At 39.6% G+C, this 23,961-nt stretch overlaps 1 protein-coding gene, 1 long non-coding RNA gene and 1 other non-coding gene across 6 annotated transcripts in view; 1 reads left to right on the plus strand and 2 right to left on the minus strand.

The window, feature by feature from the left end:
* The window catches only part of LOC118356815, a 34,019-nt gene extending 21,608 nt beyond the window's left edge, over positions 1 to 12,411 (minus strand). The window contains exon 1 of the long non-coding RNA XR_004819959.1: positions 12,322 to 12,411. This is a non-coding gene — a long non-coding RNA (uncharacterized LOC118356815). The remainder of the gene's footprint in view (positions 1 to 12,321) is intronic.
* Positions 7,367 to 7,473, minus strand: LOC118356869. The gene has a single exon (XR_004819999.1). It is a non-coding gene; the product is annotated as a U6 spliceosomal RNA (small nuclear RNA).
* LOC113919920 (cytochrome P450 20A1) overlaps positions 12,162 to 23,961 on the plus strand; it is a 75,409-nt gene continuing 63,609 nt past the window's right edge. For 2 of the 4 annotated variants that reach the window (XM_035726660.1, XM_035726662.1), the window contains exons 1-3: positions 12,948 to 13,083; positions 20,629 to 20,678; positions 21,451 to 21,617. Coding sequence is in view for 2 of the 4 variants with exons in the window: in XM_027589895.2 (XP_027445696.1) it covers positions 12,293 to 12,364; positions 20,629 to 20,678; positions 21,451 to 21,617 (289 nt within the window). In the remaining 2 variants the exon portion in view is untranslated. Of the gene's footprint in view, positions 12,365 to 12,947; positions 13,084 to 20,628; positions 20,679 to 21,450; positions 21,618 to 23,961 lie in introns of those variants that run through there. The other 2 variants (XM_027589895.2, XM_035726661.1) reach the window with 2 other exon arrangements.

Here is a 23,961-nt window from a genome sequence, read left to right on the forward strand (position 1 = left end):
AGAAGTTACTGCTTCTTGAGTATGAAAATGCGGTCACTCTGGAGATTGAACGGTGAAGAAAAAAAAAGGGAAATTTAGGATTTAGGATCCTGCACGCAATAGAGAAATAAAAATATTGAAAGACATGTAATCCTATCCCCAACTCTCAGCCACATAGAACAAAAATTTAAAAATTTGTTCATTATCTATCATGAACAAAGACACAAAAATCCTTAAGAGAATATTAGAAGATCAATTCTAGCAATGTGCAAAAAAGATAACATCCTCCCCAAGTGTGGTTCATCTCATCAATTTAAGATTGCACTAAGATTTAAAGTCGCCTGTTCAAAAATTCTCAGCAGACTAAATAAACTTCTTAATGAAATATTTATGAAAAAATATATAACATAATATTTAATGGTAAAAGACTGAATTATGTCTCCCTAAGATCACGAACATGGCAAGAATACCCACTCTCACTACTTGTGTTCAACATTTTACTGGAAGTGCTAGCTACTGCAACAAGGCAGGAAAAAAGAAACAAAAAACAGTATACATTTTGGGAAGGAAACAGTAAAAGTATCCTCTTCTGCAGTTAACATAATGTATATGTATAAAAATCCTAAGATTTCTACACAAACTACAAGAATGATTGAGCCTAGCAAAGTCACAGGATCAAGGATGATACTAAAAAATGGGTTGTATTCCTATATACTAGTAATGAAGAATTAAAGTTCAAAAAGACAATTTACAATAGCATGGAAAGTATGACATACTTAGGGATCAACACAATAAAATATTTGTAGGACATGTACACTGAAACTATATGACTAGAAAATTTGAAGAGAATTTAAATCAATGTAGATTTGAAGAAACTGAAAAACCTATTGTAAATTTTATAGGGAAATGCAAAGGACCCAGAATAGCCAGAACAATTTGAAAAAGAACAAAGTTGGAAGACTTATACTCTCTGATTTCAAGATTTACTATAGCACTATGGTAATCTAGACATTGTAGTATTAGCATAAATATAGACATGTAGAGGAGCACCTGGGTGGCTCAGTTGGTTGAGTGGCCAACTCTTGATTTCGGCTCAGGTGATGATCTTATGGTCCTGAGATCGAGCTATGTGTCGGGCTCCACACTCAGTGGGGAGTCTGCTTGAGGATTCTCTCTCTCCCTCTGCCCCTCCCTCCCGCTCTCTAAAATAAATCTCTCTTTTTTTAAAGATTTTATTTATTTGACAGAGTACAAGCAGGGGGGGTGGCAGAGGGAGAAGCAGGCTCCCCACTGAGCAAGGAGCCTGATGTGGGACTTGAACCCAAGACCCTGGGATCATGACCTGAGCTGAAGGCAGCCGCTTAACTGACTCAGCCACCCAGGCACCCATAAATAAATCTTAAAATAAAAAAAACCATGTAGATGAATGGAATAATATAGAAGCCCTTTAGATATATCCATATATAATATGATGAATTAGTTGTCTACAAATGTGTCAAAATTATTCAGTGGGGAAAAGAAGTCTTTTCAACAGATGGTGCTGGAACTAGTTATCCATATGGAATAAAAAATCTCTCACCTTTACCTTACAAATTAACTTGAAGTGAATGATAGACCTAAATGTCAAACCTACAACTGTAAACTAGATGAAATCATAAGAATACATTTCACAATCTTATGTTACAGCTGAAGAATCTGAGTTTAGGAAAGTTGAATCTTTTATAATGAGCTGCCAGAAAACCTGTCTGACCTTTGCCCTGGAAGGAGACTTACACTAATAAGTAAGCAAACCTGCCTTCTATTCCAAAGGAAGACTATCTTTACCTTCTAATGTTGTTGCTGTACAAACATCATTGAAAAGATATGTCCCAAACAAAATGGCAGTTAATACCTTTCTTGTAAAGACTCAGTGTGCCAATACTACCCATCATCGATTTTAGGTCTTGTTAGACCATCAGGTCTTAAGGACCACAGGGCAGAGGCAAGTTGCATGAGCAAGTAGCCTTGATCCCCAAAGTATCCACTGCTGTAGTACCAGTGCCCCTTCCTCAGCTGCATTTTATTTTATAGGTGATCCTGTATGACCAGATGGAGGAGGAATAAAAAGCCTCAGCCTGATTTACAGATGAGATGGCTCAGTATATGGCTAAAGCCAAAAATGGGTAGCAGGTGAATTGAAGCCTTACTTATGGGTGGTCTTGAAAGAATGGCAAGGGAAAACCATCTCAATGAGCAGATCTTCAGTGGTGCACCTTGTCATTCACTTTGTGTAGAAAGAGAAGACGCCTTAGGATTGAATAGATATGGAATCATGGGCAGCGATGAAAGGCCTAGCCAGCTGGTTAGAGGCATGGATGGGGCAAGATTTTAAGATTGAGGACAAAAATGTCTGCGTTAGAGGTATGTAGATGGACACATGGGAGTGGGAAAGAAGTGTTAAAATCTTTGAGTCACATATTAACACTAAGAGCACACCCACCATGAAAGAGGCATTAAACAATCAAGTGGACAAAACAACCATTCCAGTTAAAGTCAGGTAGCCTATGCATTGGCCACTCCAGCATTGGCACAATGGGTACATGAAAGAAGTAGCCACAATGACAGAAATGGAGGCTATACATGGGTTCAACAGCATGAACTCTCCATTTACCAAGGCTGGTCTAGCTATTGCCACCACTGAATGTCCAACTTATCAGCAACAAAGATCAATGCACTCAATATCATTCCTCAAAGAGCTCAATGGGCCACTTGCTGGCAAGTTAGTTATTTTAGGTCCTTTCAATTCTGGAAGAGCTAGAGATGCATTCTCATAGGAACAGACATGTATTTTATATATTTTTACCTTTTCTGTCTACAGGACTTCAGGCAGCACCATTGTTTTAAAGGCCATGGAGTATGTGATTCACTGGCAAGGGATCCCACATAACATCACCTTGGACCAAAGAACCCCCTTGGTTCTGGTGCTGGACACTTTGGTTTCCTTTTTTTTTTTCCTTTTAATTTTGGTTTCCTTGTTCAGGGACTACCAGCCAAGAAGTCACTATCTTGTGAGGAGTAACTGATCCAGATTAGGAAGAGTTACAGCTGGCATTCCATAATGGGGAGACAGGAAGAAATATGTGTAGAATCCAGGTGATCTATTTGGGCATTACTTGGACTCCTTTGCTCAATTGTGACTGCAAATGGACAGAGAAATTATAGCCTGAAAAGTATATGGTTACCAGAGGCTCAGGCAGTTCAGAATAATTCAGTCATTCTTTAAGACTAACCACCAAGCATGGGAATGCAAACTAGTGCAGCCACTCTGGAAAACAGTATGAAGGTTCCTCAAAAAGTTAAAAATAGAACTACCTATGATCCAGTGATAACACTACTAGCAATCACACACTATTTACCAAAGAATACAAAAATACCAATTTAAAGCATTACATGTACCCCGGGGTTTATAGCAGCAGTATCTACAACAGCCAAATTATGGAAACAGCCCAAGTATCCATCAACTGATGAATGGATAAGGATGTGTTATATATATAATGGAATATTATATATATAATGGAATATATATAATGGAATATTAGTCATTAAGAAGAATGAAATCTTGCCATTTGCAACAACATAGATGGAGCTAGAGAGTATTATGCTAAGCGAAGTAAGTCAGAGAAAGACAAATACTATATGATTTCACTCATATGTGGAATTTAAGAAATGAAACAAACGAGCAAAGAGAAAAGAGGCAAACTAAGAATCAGACTTTTTTTTTAAGATTTATTTTTATTTATTTGAGAGAGAGAGAGAGAGCACACGTGGAGGGGAGAGGCAGAGAGTCCCAAGCAGACTTCATGCTGAGTGACGCAGAGCTCCATCCTACAACCCTGAGATCACAAACTGACCAAAACCAAGAGTTCGACACTTAACTGACTGTGCCACCCAGAAGCCCCAGAAAGACTCTTAACTATAGAGAACGAACTGATGGTTACCAAGAGGGGAGGTGAGTGGGGGGATGAGTGAAATAGGTGATGGGGATTAAGGAGCGCACTTGCTGTGATGAGGACTGGGTGATGCATGTCAGGGTTGAATCACTATATTGTACACCTGGAACTAATATTACACTGTATGTTAACTAACTGGAATTTAAATAAAAACTTAAAAAAAAAAAAAACTAACCACCACCAAACAAGCCCTGGGACTTGGTAGCTGAGTAAAGGAAATCTAGCAGGGTTAGAAGAGAAAGATTATGAGTATCAGTGGTGGCCCTTAGACAAAGTGCAGAGGCTAACTTTTCCCTACTAAGTTTTCCCTCAGGAAGAGAGCAAGGTGGGTGCTTTAAAAAAGGCCCAGCAATATCTAACCCTCATGGGTAATTCTCATTCCAGAACTCCTCACTAGTTTGGCCAGGCAGTTGCTGGGCCTGCATCAGAGTTGCATTTCTTTCTTGCATCTTAAACTCCATCTCAGAATCTGCTGATGCCATGTGCAACAACCCTATACCACTGGAACTCTAGAAACTTTATCAGTATGACAGACTCCTAAATAATTTTTGTGAGATTTATCTCCCACCTTCTGGCATGCATTATTTTACTTAGGCATCCAGGAAATTTCTACTTCATGCTCCCTAGGTCCCAGTAGTATAATGTCATCAAAATAATGAACAAGATGTATGGAATTTCATAATAAAGAAACTATTTTACTATGTCACAGAGGAGGACAGACCTAGCCCTAGGATAAAACACTAAAGGTATAATGCTGTCTCTACTAGGTAAAGGCAAACTGTATCTGATTGCCCTTATTCATTAGAAATGAGAAAAAATTTGGCACCCACCCAACAGGTAAGTTAATGGGGATAATAATTACCACGTGGATGAAAGTCCAAGCAGGAAACAGATGGCATATTGAAATTGAGTAATTTATTTTTTTAAAAAAGATTTATTTTAGAGAGAGAGAGAGAGCAAGCGAGTGCGTGGGGCAGAGGGGGAGGGGGAGCAGACTCCCCACTGAGTGCGGACTGCATCTCACGACCCTGAGATCATGACTGAGCCGAGAACAAGAGTCCCACACTTAACCGACTGTCCCATTCAGGCACCGCCTGAAACTGAGTAATTTAAAGATTTATGAAGATGTGGGAAGGGTTTAAGGTATCAGTAGCAACAGAGGTGAGCTGTCACCAATCCTGGGCCTGAAGTGACAAGAGGAAGAACTCCAATTCCTAGAAAGGGTATCTACATGGAGAAGGCCTATGACAGGAGCTGTGGCCAACGGTGAGTCCACAACATGAAAGCCAGGAGAATGAATATCTTGACTTTACTTTCCTGTCATCCTCTTATCTTATGCTACTCTTTCTGATTGGCCAAACTTAACCAGAAGTCAGAGGGCTAGGGAACCCACTGAATATCCTTTTATATGGACAGTACTACCTGTAGACCAGAGCAAGAAAGACCCACTTTGGGTCCCGTGCTTGAAAAATATCCACATATCATGAATCCATTCAAAAAAAGTATTAGGGGCGCCTGGGTGGCTCAGTCGATTAAGCATCTGCCTTCAGCTCAGGTCATGATCTCCAGGTCCTGGGATCGAGCCCCATGTCAGGCTCCCAGCTCAGTGGGGAGTCTGCTTCTCCCTCTGACTCTCCCCGCTTATGCTCCCTCACACTCTCTCTCTCTCAAATGAATAAATAAAATATTTTTAAAAATAAAATAAAATTGTATTGATAAATCCAGTTGCTATTGACTCAACAGAGCAAAATTTCTCCAATTTAAAAGAATTAGGGGCACCTGGATGGCTCAGTTGTTAAGCGTCTGTCTTCGGCTCAGGTCATGATCCCAGGGGCCTGGGATTGAGCCCCGCATCGGGCTCCCTGCTCTGCGGGGAAGCCTGCTTCTCCCACTCCCTCTGCCATTCCCCTCATTTATGCTCTCTGGCTCGCTGTCAAATAAATAAAATTTTAAAATAAACAAATGAATTTAAAAACTATCCTTTATATGAATTATGCCTCAATAAACCTGAAAAGATTATTTAAAAAAAACTTATCCAAGAAATACTATGACCCAAGGCAGGCTAATTTGGAATTAGTGCCAATAGAACATAAAAGATGTGAAAATCTTGATTATAAAAATATGGAAATTTCTGAAATGAAGGGAAGAAAATTAATTTTATGGAATAATTTATGAATTATGTTTCTGTATTTTGTTTTTTGCCCAAACACACTAGACCATTATAGAACACTCAGACATGTGCAATAGTTAAGTTCAGCTGTTTTTGTTAGTTTATTTTTATTTTTTTTAAAGATTTTTTATTTATTTATTTGAGAGAGAGAGAATGAGAGATAGAGAGCACGAGAGGGAAGAGGGTCAGAGGGAGAAGCAGACTCCCTGCTGAGCAGGGAGCCTGATGTGGGACTCGATCCCAGGACTCCAGGATCATGAACTGAGCCGAAGGCAGTCGCTTAACCAACTGAGCCACCCAGGCGCCCTGTTTTTGTTTATTGACTTTCAATCATAAAAACCATAGCTTTACATATGTTTTAATTTTGTCATTATGAAGGTATATTTTTAGGGCAGAAAGATAGAATATCATTTATGTAACAGTTTGTTAACTTCCTTTGTGAGTTTTAAGTATTTGGACATGTCAACAAAACCCATACCAACATCCCCATCTCCCTAAACCTGTAGACTTCTTCCCTCTACAGCAGGAGCCCATAAGCCTTTTCCTATAAAGAACCAGATAATAAAATATTTTAGGCTTTGAGAGCCATATGGTCCCGGTCGCAACGACTCAATTCTGCCATTGTAGCATGAAAGCAGCCATAGACAATACATGAATAAATGAGCATAGTGTCTTCCCATAAAACTTGATTTAGAAAAATAGATGGGGCCCCACAATCCGTAGTTTGCTGACCCCTGTAAAACAGTATGCCAGGATATATCTGGCATCTCAACTAGAATGTCTTGGCCGGTACTGAGTCCAGGCTTCAGTTAACCAAATAAGCACATTCAGATCTAATATCAGGTGCTCGATCTAACACTAAAATCTCAAATCCTGAATGAATGAAACTATATAAATATATTTGGCCCTTATTAGCCTTTATATTTTCTTTTTTTTTAAGTTTTTACTTAAAAAGAATTTAAGATTATTTAAGTAATCTCTACACCCAACGTGAGGCTCAAACTCACGACCCTGAGATCAAGAGTTGCATGCTCTTCTGACTGAGCCAGTCAGATGCCCGTTTTATTCTTTTTAAACAGATATGCCTAGAATCCACCCCAGTACATGCTTCCTAGGTTCTCTCTGACACACGATCTTACCCTTTGTCTGATGTATAAGCCAGTGTTCTGCCCCAGGTTCAGACAAAAGGGGGTGCACTGTGTGTAGAGAATTTTATTTTATTATTTTTTAAAATATGGAACACTTCACGAATTTGAGTGTCATCCTTGCTCAAGGGCCATGTTAATTTTCTCTGTATCTTTCCAATGTTGGTATACATGCTCCCGAAGCAAGCACTGCATGTAGAGAATTTTAAAGCAATAATAAAACAACTAAATGTCTTCTGCTTTTTATTATCACAATGTGCTGGCAATTGTAAAAATGTCGGTAATAAATTCCTCCATTCTGCTGGGGGTGCTCCAACAGCAGCCTCTTTTTCTTGAAATGCCACTGTTAGGTTATTTCCTGTAGGAACTGAACAGGCATTTCTCTTCATGGGTCATGAGGAGTTTAATTTTCTTTATGGGCCTGGAGATAACGAGAGGAAATGGGGAGTTCTTCAGGATAATAGGCAGGTCCTTGTGATATAACTGACCCAAGAGAAGTTTCTGAAAGACTTTTCCGTGAGAAAAGGTAGCTTTCTTGACAAGAGGACAGATAGTGAGGTTCAGAGGAACTTGTGGTTTGGGCTGTGTCTTGCACTGACCAAATGTCCTGATCTCAGTTCTATTCTTTTCCAACAGTGCTCAGACTTTAGAATAAGAGACTTTGACAAGGTTGTGCTTTTTTTTTTTTTTTAAAGATTTTATTTATTTATTTGACAGAGAGAGATATAGCGAGAGAGGGAACCCAAGCAGGGGGAGTGGGAGAGGGAGAAGCAGGCTTCCTGCCGAGCAGGGAGCCCGATGTGGGGCTCGATCCCAGGACCCTGGGATCATGACCTGAGCCAAAGGCAGATGCCCAACAACTGAGCCACCCAGGTGCCCCAACAAGGTTGTGCTTTTAAGCAGGAATTGAAACTCTACAACCTGTACAATTAGATTTTGGGGACTGATATTCAGCTCTATCAGTCCTGCAGCTGCACAAGATAAGAAATCCTTTTGAGAGCACCATAGAAGGTTTCTGGTTCTTCATCTCTACCTTATTTTGAGAATTCATGGCCTTAAGTTTATTTTTCCCCTTTCATAAGATCTGTAATGCAGTAAGAAATAGCCATCCACTTCACAGTCTTTTGTAATCCCTACTGTTGTCATCAAGAGTTATGTGACCACCCAAAGTTTTATCCCCTACCTGCATTCCATCCCATGCCACCATCAGTGATAATCTGAATAATCTTGTTGCCATTGCATTCCACAGACTATCAAGGGCAGATGTTTGTCATTCATGAGGTTGTCAGATATGTGTTTAACCTGGCCCAGGATTCCATCTTGTTTCAAGGGGCCATTCTTGTTTTGAAAAAAGTATTTAACTCAGATGGTTCAAAAGATTTTAATGAAGGAACTATATACAGAGGTGTGAGCAAGGTTAAGAGACAACAAGGGATGCTGAAATATCCAGAGACTAGCGGCAGGGGAAACCATTATCAATCCTAGATCTGAAGGGTCAAGGAGAGAAAAAAATAGTACTGTTGCTCAGAGAGGGCTGGAGGATCACAGGAGACTACCTCAAAAGCTGTAGGCAGAGAGGGATATGGCGCCTGTGGGATAACATGGCTCAGAGCTGAGTGAGGAGCAAAAAGGAAGCTTCTAAATCTGCTTTCTTCTCAGCCTCAGCGTACTGATGCTTCTTATTGGTGGAACCCAACTGGAGGCAAGTCTATAAGGGAGCCCAGGTGGTGTAGTCTGCAGGAATTAGCTCCAAGTCACAATACAGGGCAAAGAATGCAGAGAATGCTCTGAGGATATGTGGGAGGGTGGAGAGCGGCAAACAATCAGCAAAAAGATGTTTCCATTTCTAATTCTTTCTTTTCAGTAAAACAGAAAGAGGATCTAATTGAGATGTGAAGGTGAGGTAACAGACCATTAAATATAAAATAAACATGGGGCGCCTGGGTGGCTCAGTCGGTTAAGCGTCTGCCTTCCGCTCAGGTCATTATCTCAGAGTCCTGGGGTCGAGCCCCACATCAGGCTCCCTGCTCAACAGGGAGTCTGCTTCTCCCTCTCTGCCTGCCATTCCCCCTGCTTATACTCTCTCTGTCAAATAAATAAATAAAATCTTAAAAATATATGTATATAAAATAAACATAGTCATATATATATATAAAATCCTAGTTAATCTTATTTTTATATGATTTTTGGTCTGTCCAAAGTACTGCAAAAAATAATGTTGCTATAAAATAAATAATGTTGCTATAACAATGTCTCATCTTATTTTTGTGAAAAAGTTTTCTTAGGGCTTACATATATTAAAACAGGAATAGAGTTGATACTGAATCATGGCTAATATTAGCAACAAACAATATTCACTCATAAATACATGAACTAATTGAAAAAGTGCCCATCCATCTGGAGAGATGCATTTCCAATAGAATTTTACTTATGTTTACTACTTTATCAAATTTTGTTATTTTTTTTTTACCAATTGTCTAACAAAATTGTAATGACAACTTGATCCTGAAGAAATATTTAAAAGAGTTTTAAGGGGCCCTGGGTGGCTCAGTTAAGAGTCTGTCTTAGGCTCAGGTCCATGATCCCAGGGTCTTGGGAATCTCTGCTCAGCAGGGAGTCTGCTTCTCCCTCTCCTTCTGCCTGCAGCTCTGCCTGCTTGTGTTCTCTCTCTTTCAACTAAATAAATAAAACCTTTAAAAGAAAGAGTTTTAAAATTTTAAATATTTTACATTTTAAAATATTTTATTTAAAAGTTTAAATCTTTACAAAATATTTCATAAGAGTTTTAAAACACGAGTTTTAGAGTCACAGAACTGAAATGTATTTTAAAATTCAAAATGTGTACACGTTGAGAACTATGACTGGTGATGAAAAAATGACTTTAAAGAATAAACATACTTTAGGATAAAACTCTGTAGGATAAGTGAAATGCTAATAATTTCAAAAAAAGGAACCATGGGAGGAAAAAAAGAAAGAAAAAGGAGCCATGGAAAATTTCCAGCTCTTCACAAAGAATGTGTGTATTTAAAAAACGTTTGATGACAGTCATCACATCATTATGGTATTTAAATTCCTTTTTATACATTTAAAAGAGAGATATAATAATTTCAAAATGTGAATATTTATAATACACTGGAAATTTAATCCTTTAAAGTCAAGATAAAAATTTTAGATGTCAACACCAAAATGTGTGAAAGTATATACATGGTTTTACAAAATATTTTTAGGTAATATCTGGGCAAAAGTTTGAACACAAGAGGAGGTAGCTGCATAGTTTTAGAGACTCAATCTCTGAAATATTGTGTGTCCTGCTCAGCCTCTGTAATCTTTGTCTCTTTTCACAGACCCTCAAAGTTCAGAGGGTCTGTGGCAATATAAAGGTTAATTTAGAACCTAAAGGGGAGTCCAGGTATCCTTGAATATTAGTGTCTAGGGTTACTGTTACTTAACTCTACTAGGCACTTAAAAATCTGATGTTTACTGTTTTGAAAACCTATTTGGAATATGATTTACATGGGAAACGTCTTTAAAATTCCAAAGAAGATATTTAAAAATGAACGATGGAAACACATCTATACACAGGGAACTAGAGTTAAAAGTACAATTTCTGCCAAATGAAAATCACATAGCAACATTTTGTTCCATTTGCTATAGATGCCAAGAGTTGGCATTTTCAATGAGATATGTTTCATGCTTAAGCAGTAAGTCATTTATCATAGATGTTCTAAAATGCAATCTCGAATGATTTCTCTTACCGAATTGCTGCCTTTGTGTGTATGTGAGATAGAGTGAGAGGGAGAGACAGACTTTATACCGTTAAAACTATAAAATCTGTACTTTTAGGAGCGTTCACTAAATGGAGCACCAGTAAGTAATGGGCCTTGCTTTACATTATCCATAATCAAAACTTCAATCATGTGACAAAGAAGAGGGATCTTACGGTATTTTTATGCTCAGAGCAACTAGTGCTAAAAACTAACGAGCATTTTGCCAGGAGCTGTGCTAAGTACTTTTCATAAAATATCCGATTTATTCCTGCGGGCAACTCTGTGTGGTATTATTCCCATTGTTTTACACGAAGGAGATGGAAGCTTAGAAATTTCAATTTACTGCAACTCTAGCGGAAGTTACCCATCACTGAACAGTTCGTTGCCTTCACTCATGAGAAAAAGTGTCTTAGGAATCACATTTATTAGCACATCAAATAAATTCTTTTGCGAAACAAGGAGCATCTAACAGCACTTGACTCCGACATTTCCCAGTCCAGGTTAGCTTGGGTCAGTGGTTCTGAGGTCAACAGCTTTGTTAAATAAAACACACACCCCTCTCGCTCCCAGAGTCCGAGTCTGTAGGTCTGGGATAGGGTGGGAGAAATCAGCGTTTCTAGCAAGTTCCCGGTGCTGCTATTGGTGCTGTTGTTCCGGGGGCCACACTGTGAGAATCTCTGGTTTACGGGTTTTTGTTTTTTTACAGATTTTGTTTACTTGAGAAAGAGCATGAGAGGGGGAGGGTCAAGGGAGAAGCCGACTCCCTGCTGAGCAGAAAAGCCCCACGCGGGACTCTCCTGGGACTCCAGGATCATGACCTGAGCCGGAGGCAGTCGCTTAACCGGCTGAGGCACCCAGGCGCCCCTGGTTTACGGGTTTTAATCTTAAATCCAACGGGAAAGTGTTGGTCCGGGCAGAGCGATGGTAACTGCTAACGCGTTTTAGGTGCCCGGACTCTGCTTTCCCCTGCTGCTCCGACCCCAAGGCCCGGGCGCGTGCCGTGAGGGCGCGTCGGCCGTCACCTCGGCCCTGCGGTGCGTCCCCCAGCCTCGCCGCCCGCCCTCGGCGCTCCATTGCTCTCCCCGCCAGCCCCGCCTGGCCCCGGCCCCGCCTCCGGCGGCCCATTGGCTCGCAGGTCCCACCGGGCGCCTCCGCCCACACGCCCATTGCGCAAAGCTGGCCAGGCTGAGGCGCTGCTGCCAGAGCGCGGGATCCGAGACGTGGCTCCCGGGCGGAAGAACCATGTTGGACTTCGCGATCTTCGCCGTTACCTTCCTGCTGACGTTGGTGGCAGCGGTGCTCTACCTCTACCCGGTAACCGCCGTCTCGGCCTCTGGGGTTCTGGCCGCTGCCCCAGCCTCTTGTGTTTCCCGCATCCACGTCGCTCTGCACGCAGTGGGCCGCAGGGGGTGGGCCGGAGGGGAGGGTTCCCGCTCTCGCTCCAGCTCCGGCCGCGCGCGGGGGCAGCTCCCGAGCATGTGACTCAGCGGGCGCGCGCGCGCGCGGGCAGCGCTGGGAAGCGAGCGGCGCGGGCTGCTCCACTGCCCCTCAGGCGCCGCGAGCTGAAAGGCCGGTGGCAGCCTGGCTTCTTAGTGCCCCGCTCCCGGAATTGCCACGCCTCTGTTACAGCCTGCGCGAGATGTACTTTTGGATGTTTTTTTGGCAATAACTGTGCCAAACACAAATTATATTTTCCAGTGTGCCTGGGAGGAAACTTGAGGATGCTCCTCTCCTTTGTCCTTTCCCGAGGATTCTCCCAGCATTTTTTTTTTTTTTTTTTTGCGGCTCCTGCCTTCCCATCCGTCTTTCCATCTGTTTATGACTGAAATCCAAAGTCCTTAAGGTCCAGAGCGGTCTTGCTCTTCGCAGGGCCTCAGAAGCAAATGGAGCCGTGGAATGAGCATTGCCGTGGGTTAGTGCGTGAGCTTGACGTAGCAGCTGGGCTTCAGCTCTGAATCTCGTTCTAGCCTCCTTTTCTCTGCTTGCCTTTGTCAGCCTCAGAGGGTGATTCTGAGAAAGAAAGGAGCTAGTAGGTGAGCGGTCATCTCTTCACCTGTCTACCAAACAGGGGGTGTTACAAGGGGGTGTTTTTGTGGAAAAAGTTGTAAAGTAACTGAACACGCCAAAACATCACTGATAATGACCTAACACCTTCTTAAAATGTTCTTTTCAGAGCTGGTAAATAGATCAGATTGGAATATTGCAACTACACAATCCGGAACATCCAATATCTTTTTTTTCCCTGAGAAACGAGAAGTTTAATGGCTCCAGATCTTGAATTTTTTATAATCTTCAAGTGAGACTGTCCTTTGATTAGTTAATAGAAAGCAACACTGTTTATTTCAACCAAATACGTGTGCCAAGTATGGCTCCATGTACCGGGAATACAGCAGTGACAGCCAGGCAGGAAATTCCTGACTCATGGAATGTATATTCTGGTGAGAGGAAATAGATAATCTAAACAAGAAACACAAATGATATTTTAGTATTAAGCATCATGGAGCAAAATAAAGTTGGTAACAGGTAGGGTTGTTACTTTAAAGCAGGACGGTCAGTTTTTTTAAGGAACTCCATACTGTTTTCCAGAGTGGCCACACTACCTTGCGTTCCCACCAACAGTGCCGGAGGGTTCCTTTTTCTCCACATCCTTGCCAACACTTCTTTCTTGTGTAGAACTACCCTATGATTCAGTAATTGCACTACTGGGTATTTACCCCCAAAATGCAAAAACACTAGTTAAGAGGTGTACATGCATCTCTATTCTATAGCATCATTATTTATAATAGCCAGTTTAGGGAAGCAGCACAGGTGTCTGTCAATAGATGAATAGATTAAAGAGGATGTATATGCACAGGAATATTATTCAGCCATAAAAAAGAATGCCATCTTGCCATTTGCAATGACATGGATGGAGCTAGAGGGTATAATGCTAAGTGAAATAAGTCAGAGGAAGACATACCATGTGATTTCACTCATGTGGAATTTAAGAAACAAAGCAAAAAAAAAGAGAAAAGAAAAAGAGGAAGGCAAACTAAGAAACAGACCCTTAACTATAGAGAACAAACCGATAGTTACCAGAGGGGAGGTGGGGGGGGATGGGTGAGATAGGTGATGGGGATGAAGGAGCGCACTTGTTTTGATGAGCACCAAGTGTTGTATAGAAGTGTTGAATCACTATATGGTATACCTGAAACTAATATTACACTGTTAATTATACTGGAGTTAAAAGAAAAAGTAGGATGGTCAAGAGATAAGGAGGAATTTGAGTGGAGACCTGAAGGGGATGAGGGAACAAGCCATTCAGGTATCTGAGAAAGCATTCCAGACAAAGGGAATAGCCAGTGCACATCTTCAGGGGGAACCATACTAGTGTGTTTCAGGAAAACAAGACTAGTGTGGCTGGAGTGGAGTGAGGAAGAGACTAGTCAGTTAAAATCAGAATGATGGGGAGGAAGGGCAGATTTTTGTGGCAGGCCAGTTTATGGACTTGGCTTTTATTCTGAGGTAAGCCACTGGAGGCTTTCAACAGAAGAGTGACATTGTAAATGTAAGGGAATTAAAATTTAGTTTTACTAGTTAAATTTTTAAAGAATCATTTTGACTGCTACGTTAAGAAGAGACTTAGGGGCCTGGGGCAAGGGTAGAAGTGGGCAGAGTAGTTTGGCTGTTATAATAATTTTGGTGAGATATGGAGCTGGCTTGGACCAAGGTGGGGGTAGCAGAGTGGTAACAGAGATAGAGGGAACAGAGGAGCGATGAGGGGTATGTTTCGTTTGGAGCATAGACCGTTCATCTACAGTAATGGGAAAGAGGGCGGGATATATGGGCACACATGCAGGCGGATGGTAGTGTGGTGTGGAATTATCTCCGATTTCTTTCATTTCTTCAATGGAATAGAAGCAAAATTATCAGTTAATGGTGAGGATAGGGGATTTAAAGAGAGAGAGGGAGTAAAATAGCCATCTAGAAGATTATGGAGTGGACTAGGGAAGTGTATGACTTCCAGGCAGCTCACTTGAGGTTCATGAAATTAAAATAAGACTCTTCAGCGTGGTTGTGTTTTTTCTTCAGCTGTGTGGGTTCAGGGGCAGTTGATCAAATGTTGGATTTAATTAGAATTGGTGTTTTGCTATGATACCAGGATACAGGGCGAAGTAATGTTTCTAATGACACATCATGGAATCTGAGCTGGGTAAAGTGGAAAATGAATATATGAGTGGGTGATTTAAAAGTACTTTTGGGGTTAAAAATAGTTTTTGGAGTGAAGATACTAAAAATAAAATAGAAGGAAAGATAGGAGGTGCTTGAAGATTTGGATGCTTGATGTTAAAACTCTGGAGATGTTGAAGTTTTTGGTCATGTCAACCTTGCACCCATCCTTTATTCTTCTTCTTCTTTTTTTCCCTGAATGTACTTTTTCTTAAACTAAGATTGTAGAATTACAAAATTCTTTCAACCTTGGAACCTTAAGTAGGATGCCCTCAAATGGACTGATTTTAGTCCTTAGGGAGACAGTGTGTGTTGCTGCCTATTTAAATACAGTTCAGTTGGAGCCCCAAGAGTGTCAATGTACTGCCTTGCTTTCCAGATGCCTCCTTCCTGAGCCACCGGGAGAGGTGGGCACCTGAGCAGGGACCTTCAGGTGACTTAATTTGGTTCGCCATTGCCTACTCAGTTGAGCTGGGTTTTCATTCTTGAAGAAACTCACGGAAGGGCATATTTCTCACAGGTTCACATACCAATTTGTACAGAGATGTCCTTGGTGCAGCTTATGCCAAGTTATTATGGAGATTGTTCCTGAGTATTGCATGACGGCTGCGAAGTTGGAACAGGCAGGCCATGAGTGTGAAAGCTTTAATTTATCTACCTCATTTATTTTTTGTTTCTGTAGCCGTAGTGTCTATTTTCCTATTTTCTGACCACTGAAGTTTTCTGATGTCCTATCTTAAACCTGAGTTGATGTGTGATGGGAGCAGCTGGACGTTTAAGATATTTTCGTGATTCTTTTTTTTTTTAAACTCCCCCCTTTTTGTGTATGTAGTGATGGAATGTGTTCTAATGGTTGAAACAAGGAAGGAGAAAGAAGGACCTTAATTTCTGAATGGAGGAGTCTCTCTCTTTGTGGAAAAGTAGATCAAGGCTGTTATCAAAAGTCTGTCTGTGTTATTGCATCTGACTTTAAGATCCAAAAAAAAAAAATTTGTTTTTTTGCCACGTTGTGCCTTTCCTCCTGGAATTGTGAGCGAACACTAGTACCTGTTTACACTGTGAAGTGGACATTGTTACAGAGAACACACCCGAGGCTTTCTCACTGTTAAGCAAATAATGCCCTTGTGAATGTATGCTCTATGGAGAAACTCCTGTAGTTTTACCTGCTGATGCTGTCTGTCTTGTTGAAGAATAAATTTTGGATGGTTTTTTCCTCTCCACCTCCAAAAAAAATCTAATGTATGACCATAGGAATGTTGCTGACGTAGGGTAGAGGCTTGAGTAGGGGAGAGATGGATCAGGGAAAGAGGATAAACTTCTGTAGGAATAGGAGTGTGGGATGAGGGAAGACCTGGGGATGGTAGTCCTGGCCTTTGTGTGGTGTCTAATATAAATAAGGAAAAAGGTCATAATAACATTCTGGATAGTCTCAAGGCAGATGGTAGGGTGAGGCTATGAATTGGGGAGATTGAAGTTTTGCGGGGTCTTGTCCGGGTGCATGCCAATTTTGGGACCCCTCTCATCATTTTGGCTCTTTGGGAGATGTGGTTGTGGTAAAGGGCAGGAGAGCATTTTACCTGGCATTCTGGGGTTCACTCTTCATTTTTGCTGATGAAGTGTAGAGGTTGATCTAGGAGCCAGTTTATCCAGAGTATATACAGATTTCTAAGGCTCCCTCTTCCGGTTTGCTGATGGAGTTGTAGAAGCCAGTATTAGGCTAGCAGGGAAGGATTGTACTTAGTATTTCCACATTGTTAGAGTTTATTCACTCCTGCCTATCAGTTTTTTCCCAAATATTTCAACATTTCTGTCATAACACTACTTTGTGAAGCTGTCCAAATATTCAAAGACCTCAGTTGTGTTTTCTTTCCCATGAACATATCCATTCTGGAGCTTTCCATCATCCTTTCCCAGTTGGTACTGGTTACAATCTCCTTCAGTTTAGCTCTTGTCCTTTTACTATCATTGTGGGTATTCTCTTTACCTGTTGTATACCCTACTTCCTATTTCACTACTGTATATGCTGCAGCACATCAATTTCCAGAAGCTTCCTAAGGACATGTGCATGGAAAATACATCTTATGAGACCTAGCTTGTTTGAAAATCTTTCTGTTCAAGCTTTACACTTCAATACTAGTTTGGCTTGGTATAAAATTCTAGGTTGGAAATAATTTTCCCTTAGAATTATAGGGACTGCCACCCCCCCATCCTGTTTTTCCTGAGTCTGGAATCTCGAAGTCTCCTTCTAGAAGGTTGGTAATCACAGGAATGGAGAAAGACACCTAAGGTTTCTCAGGGATCTGTGCACCAACTTTTCAAGAATTGTTAGCGTCTATGTCTTGCCTTGTGTCTTATCCTGTCTTTTGGTCTTTTGGTCACTGAGAACAAATCTGATTGCTTTTTTGTAGTTCTCCTTTCTCCTCCGCAGACCTCCAGAGGAGGCCTCTCAACTATGTCAGTTAATCAGTTCTCCAACAGCTTAACACTTCCAAAAAAAAATGTTGAACTGTTCCTCTCCCATTCTCTTTATCCTTGTTTTCTCCTTTTTTATCTCTTCACTTTCATTTAGTGGGATTTCAGGAGGAAGAGACAGTTGATGAATGTTATCAGTTTATCATGTTTGAAGAGAAATCAAGAAGCTTGTTTTGTTTTTAAAGATTTTATTTATTTATTTGACAGAGAGAGACACAGCGAGAGAGGGAACACAAGCAGGGGGAGTGGGGGAGGGGGAAGCAGGCTTCCCGTGGAGCAGGGAGCCCGATGTGGGGCTCGATCCCAGGACCCTGGGACCATGACCTGAGCCGAAGGCAGACGCTTAACAACTGAGCCACCCAGGCACCCCAAGAAGCTTGTTATGTCATTAATAATTTTAGCCCGGGGGAAAAAGTAGGATTTTTTTTTTTTTCTACCCTGACTTTATCTTTTTCTAATTATGGAGTTCCTTCCATCCTTTTCCCTACTATTTATAATATTAAACTTGACAAGTTTCCGTCACTGAGGAGACTGTAGGACAGAATACGGTGTAGATTTCATTATCAGTTAAATACAAGTCACACTTACTGTTATCTCGATAGCGCTCTTGTAGCATTTTGCAGAAACAATAAAACTCTTCAGTTAGTACCATTCAATCTAGTATTTCTCTTTTGGCATACATACCCTAAAGGAGGAAAAAAGTAAAATTGTATAAAGATTTTTACAGTACTACTTATATTAATGAAAAAACAAAAGAAAGAAAATAGCCCATAATGATGTAATATATGGTGATTAACATAACAATAAAAAATTAAAAAAAAATAGCCCAGATGTTTATAGCAGTATAGTAGGAAAATGATTAAGCAGTTTCAGCTACATGATAGTACATAGTTTAGCCTTTAAATGTTCAAGTATGTTGAATCAGCAGCACCTGGGTATAGCAGTCGGTTAAGTGTCTGATTCTTGGTTTTGGCTCAGGTCATGATCTCAGGGTTGTGAGATCGAGCCCCATATCAGGCTGCATGCTCAGTGCTTGAGATTCTTTCTCTCCCTCCCGCTCCTCCTCTGTGTGCATACATGCATGTGCCCTCTCTCTCTCTCAAAATAAATAGATCTTTAAAAAAAAATATGTTGGGGCGCCTGGGTGGCTCAGTCGGTTAAGTGGCTACCTTCGGCTCGGGTCATAATCCCAGGGTCCTGGGATCAAGCCCCACGTAGGGCTCCTTGCTCAGTGGGGAGCCTGCTTCTCCCCCCCCCCCGCCTCTCTCTCTCTCTCTCTGTATGAAATAAATAAATAAAATCTTTAAAAAAATAAAAATTAAAAAAAAATATGTTGAATCACTACATTGTACATGCGAAACTAACACTGTATGTTAACTGTACTGGAATTAAAACTTAAAAAAAGAAACATTTTCCTTTCATTAAGATATAAAAAAATAAACTGTTCAAATAAGGAAATACTTATTCATTTACTTCTATAATGTTAATTAGGTAAAAAAGGGCAGAATGACAGGTAGACTCTGATTAGTAGTAGTCAAAATTACTGACAAAATTCAAAATTGATTCTGGAGTAAATATTTTAGGTTATTTTCTCTGTAAATATTTAGTTTATTTAAAAATTATTTTCGGGCACCTGAGTGGCTCAGTTGGTTAAGCAACCGCCTTCGGCTCAGGTCATGATCCTGGAGTCCCACGATTGAGTCCCGCATCGGGCTCCCTGCTCAGCAGAGAGTCTGCTTCTCCCTCTGACCCTCCCCCCGTCATGTGCTTTCTCTCTCTCAAATAAATAAATAAAATCTTTTTAAAAAATTAGTTTCTAAAAATCCTATTATAAGAATAGTATGATTGTCATAAAATTAAATAAAAAATAACACTGATCCCAAAACACAGCAACTGTAAACCCACTACAAAATTGTTAAATATTAAAATTCCCCAAACTTTTCCCCAGTTCATTTTTTTTTTTTAATTTTTATTTATTTGACAGAGAGAAACAGTGAGAGAGGGAACACAAGCAGGGGGAGTGGGAGAGGGAGAAGCAGGCTTCCTGCTGAGCAGGGAGCCCGACGCGGGGCTCAATCCCAGGACCCTGGGATCATGACCTGAGCTGAAGGCAGACGCTTAATGACTGAGCCACCCAGGCTCCCCTCCCCAGTTCATTTCTTAGAGGTTGTTACTTGAACAATTTGCTATGAATTATTTTGTTATTTGTTTGTATGCCACACACCTCACTGACAATAATGACTACATTAAAGCAAAAGATGAATATCATATTGTATTTTGGTAAATTCTTTGACTAGGAAGAGGAGAACTATTTTAGGAATGAATCTGTTGTAAGCATGACATTGATTTTTTTTTATTTTATTTATATTTTTAAAGATTTTATTTATTTATTTGAGAGAGAGAATGAGAGAGAGAGAGAGCATGAGAGGGGGGAGAAGCAGACTCCCCACTGAGCAGGGAGCCCGGTGTGGGACTCGATCCCGGGACTCCAGGATCATGACCTGAGCCGAAGGCAGTTGCTTAACCAACTGAGCCACCCAGGTGCCCCGATTTTTTTTTTTTTAAACTAAGATAGATGGGACCATTTATAGACTCAGAAAAACAATAAAAATGGTGCTTAATTATGTATTAGTGGATGTTAAATTTTTCAGCTTGTTAATTTAATTGACACAGGAAGGGTATTAAGATTATTCTTTTAAATACAACGAACCCAGTTTTTGTATTTTAATACAGAAAGCATTCTTGAGATTCAAGCAAATTGGAAAGCCATCACTTAAGGTCCTGCAGATGTCTTCGCAAAACATATGATATATGGGATATACGATTATGTATCATATACTAAATTATGTATTATATACTAAATCATTATACTAAACTATTTTTAAATTTTTCCTAAGGCTTCTAGACAAGCTGCAGGAATCCCGGGGATTACTCCAACTGAAGAAAAGTGAGTAGTTATTTTTTTGGGAATTCAGTAGAGTTAACTCTTAATTTTTGGTATCAAAACTAAAACCTATTTTTAGATTACGGAGGTTATTTAATTCCATTGTGTACTCTAAATTTATCTCTGGGCATACAGCCTGAACTTTGTTAAGAACAGAAAGGGGGGCTGTATAAATAAAAAACTTTAATTGCTTTTGGGATATCTGGCTGGTTCAGTCAGTAGAGCATCCAGCTCTTGATCTCAGAGTCATGAGTTTGAGCCCCACGTTAGGTGTAGAGATTACTTATAGATAAATAAAATAATGAAAGGTTAAAACACACACATAAATCTTAAAAAAGTTTAATTGTTTTCACTTTCTCTAGCCGGAGAGTATTAAAAATGGAAAGATAAGATAGAAGGAAAGAAGAAAAGAATGCCATAGCATATCTGACATTTTAAATTAGCCTATGATGATGTTCATTGCTTTCTCAGAGGGAGATGTTGCAAAAATTAGATCGTTTTCCATTGTCTAAGTCAGATGTTCCTTGTGTATCTTTCTTACTTGGCTTGAACTGTTATAAATCCTCAAAATATCAGACAAATCCATATCTGAATATAACCACAGAAACGAGAAGTCAAATTTAACTGTGGGATTTTGCAGTTATTTGTATTCCATGCACCTCTGCTCTCTTCTATTGACACAACTAATTCAGAATCAACTATTGTTTTTCTGATTCTTCCAAGTTAAATTTCTTATTTTTCCAAGTTATTTTGTCAAATGTTGCTCTTTTCTCAGGGACGGTAATCTTCCAGATATTGTGAACAGTGGAAGTTTGCACGAGTTCCTGGTTAATTTGCATGAGAGATATGGGCCCGTGGTCTCTTTCTGGTTTGGCAGGCGCCTTGTGGTTAGTTTGGGCACTGTTGACGTACTAAAGCAGCATATCAACCCCAACAAGACATGTAAGTTTAATTTTTTTTCTAATTAGCTGATCTTTATCTTTTAAGAATAAAAGTCTGTTAGGAAGAGCCATACATTGTTCATGGGTAAGAATAGCTAACATTTATTGAATGCTTTATATTAAGTGCCAGGCATTATGCTAAGGTCTTTATAATTATTACCTCATTTTAGGTACAGTAAAATGATTATTTTTTCCTTCAATTTATAGGTATATACAATAGAATCCCAATGTAAATTCCAACAGAATTTTTTTGGAAAAAATAGTTCCAGGGTGCTTCTGTAATAGTAAAGGTACTTGAGCAGTCAGGAAACATCTAGAAAAGAATATTAATGAGGGGAATACTTGTACCATCAGGTAGAGCAATGTGCTATAAATCTAGATTAATTTAAAGACTCCTGTACTGTGATAAGGCTAGACAGATTGATGGCATAGAGTAGATAATCCAGTAGACAAACCAAGTATACATGATAAAGAGAGCATTTTATGATAAAGGGGAAAAGTAATAGATGGTTTTGGAAAACTGGTTAGCTATTTGGAAGAAATAAATCTGCCTCCCTGCCTTACTCTTTATATCAAAATAAATTCCAAATGATTAAAATTTGAAGTCATAAAAGTATTAGAAGAAAACATGGTTAAGTATTAAATTGGGGGTGGGTATTGATAAACCTTTTCTTACCATAGCTTGAGATCTAGGGGCCATCAAGCACAAGACAGGTAAAGCTGTCTTCATAAAAATGAGAAATTTCGGTACAATAAAAAACACCTTGAAAAGGGATGAAAAAGAGAGAGGTGGGAAAATGTTGGCCACATATTACTACGCATGATGTGTAGCGGTTGATTACTATATTTCATAACATAAAGGTACCATGACAAAGTTTATAAGAGAAATGGGGAAATTATTTACTACCCATATATATATAAAGTAAATAAAAACTAGTGAGAAAATAAAAATAAAATGCAGTTGTAGAAAAATGGGCAAAAACAAGTTAATTAAGAAAGAAGAAATAAAAATGCCCAGTAAGCAAATGAAGATTTCAACCTCATTAGTAATTAGTGGGATGCAAATAAAAATGAGAGTTTTGCCTATCTGACTGGAAGAGAGGGAAAATATTGGCAAAACTCGTTGTTGATGAGGGAATGGAGAAACATGGAATGTAAGTATTTTACAAACTTGGGAGAGAAGGTTGACAGGATCTTTGACTTAACAGTGATAACATAAGGAAGTTATAAGTTGATAATCATGTAAATGAGAGAAGACATATTAGTATTATTTACAATAAAAATTTGAAGCAAACTTAAATGTTTTTCAGTGGCTGAGTAAAAGGAATATATTCAGGCTTTAATATGATGACATAGATTTATTTTATCAATTATGCCTACTGTATGCAAACACTGTTACAAGCCATTTACACATATTAACTCATTTAATCCTTAGGACAACCTTATGAAATAGATATTAGTGAAAACTGAGATACAAAGAGGGTAAGTCTTTGGCCCAAGGTTGCACAACTAATCAGTGATGGAGCTAGGACTTGAAGGTAGGCAGTCTGGCCTAAGTTTGTGCTCTTAATCACTAAGTTTTCCACAACATGGAAGGATGGCTCTGTCAGGAAATATAAAGATGAGTAAAACCAGACATGGTCTCTGCTTCTGTGGAGTTTATAGTGTAATTTGGGGAGTAAGGGTAGCATGTAAACATTATTTAAATGATCACACTAATGAACTGGGTAAAGTGCGCTGAAAGAAGGGATTGTATTCTTTGCAAAATTTGACATACGTTTTGTCTGTCTCTGTTAAGTAATATTGATTGCTATAAAAAACAATCTTGAAAATGTTTAACGGTATCTCTGTAGTGAAATTTAGATGAATTTTATTTTCTTTGTATTTTACTGTTGTTTTAATTTTTTTTTTTTAAGATTTTGTTTATTTATTTGACAGATAGAGAGCGAGCACAAGCAGACAGAGTGGCAGGCAGGGAGGGGGAGAGGCAGAAACAGGCTCTCTGCCGAGCAGGATCGGCAGGGTCCCATCCCAGGACCCTGGGATCATGACCCGAGCCAAAGGCAGACGCTTAACGCCTGAGCCACCCAGGTGCCCCAGTATTGTTTTAATTGTTAATGTTAATTGTTAAATTGTTAATTTAATGACAATGTATTTTTTGTATGAAAACAATGTAGTCATTAAAGAAACACTTAAAAAATGGAAGAAGAAGAAAGAAGAAATTTCTGAACTAGGCTAAATAATTTTAACTGTAATACTTGACCATTATACACAAACAACAATTTTGCTTTAAAATCAGTGGAATGAGCTTTTTATAAAGTCAAAGATATTGTTGTCATGTAGGT

This window comes from Zalophus californianus, chromosome 3, assembly GCF_009762305.2.
Source record: "Zalophus californianus isolate mZalCal1 chromosome 3, mZalCal1.pri.v2, whole genome shotgun sequence".
Taxonomy (NCBI): Eukaryota; Metazoa; Chordata; class Mammalia; order Carnivora; family Otariidae; genus Zalophus; species Zalophus californianus.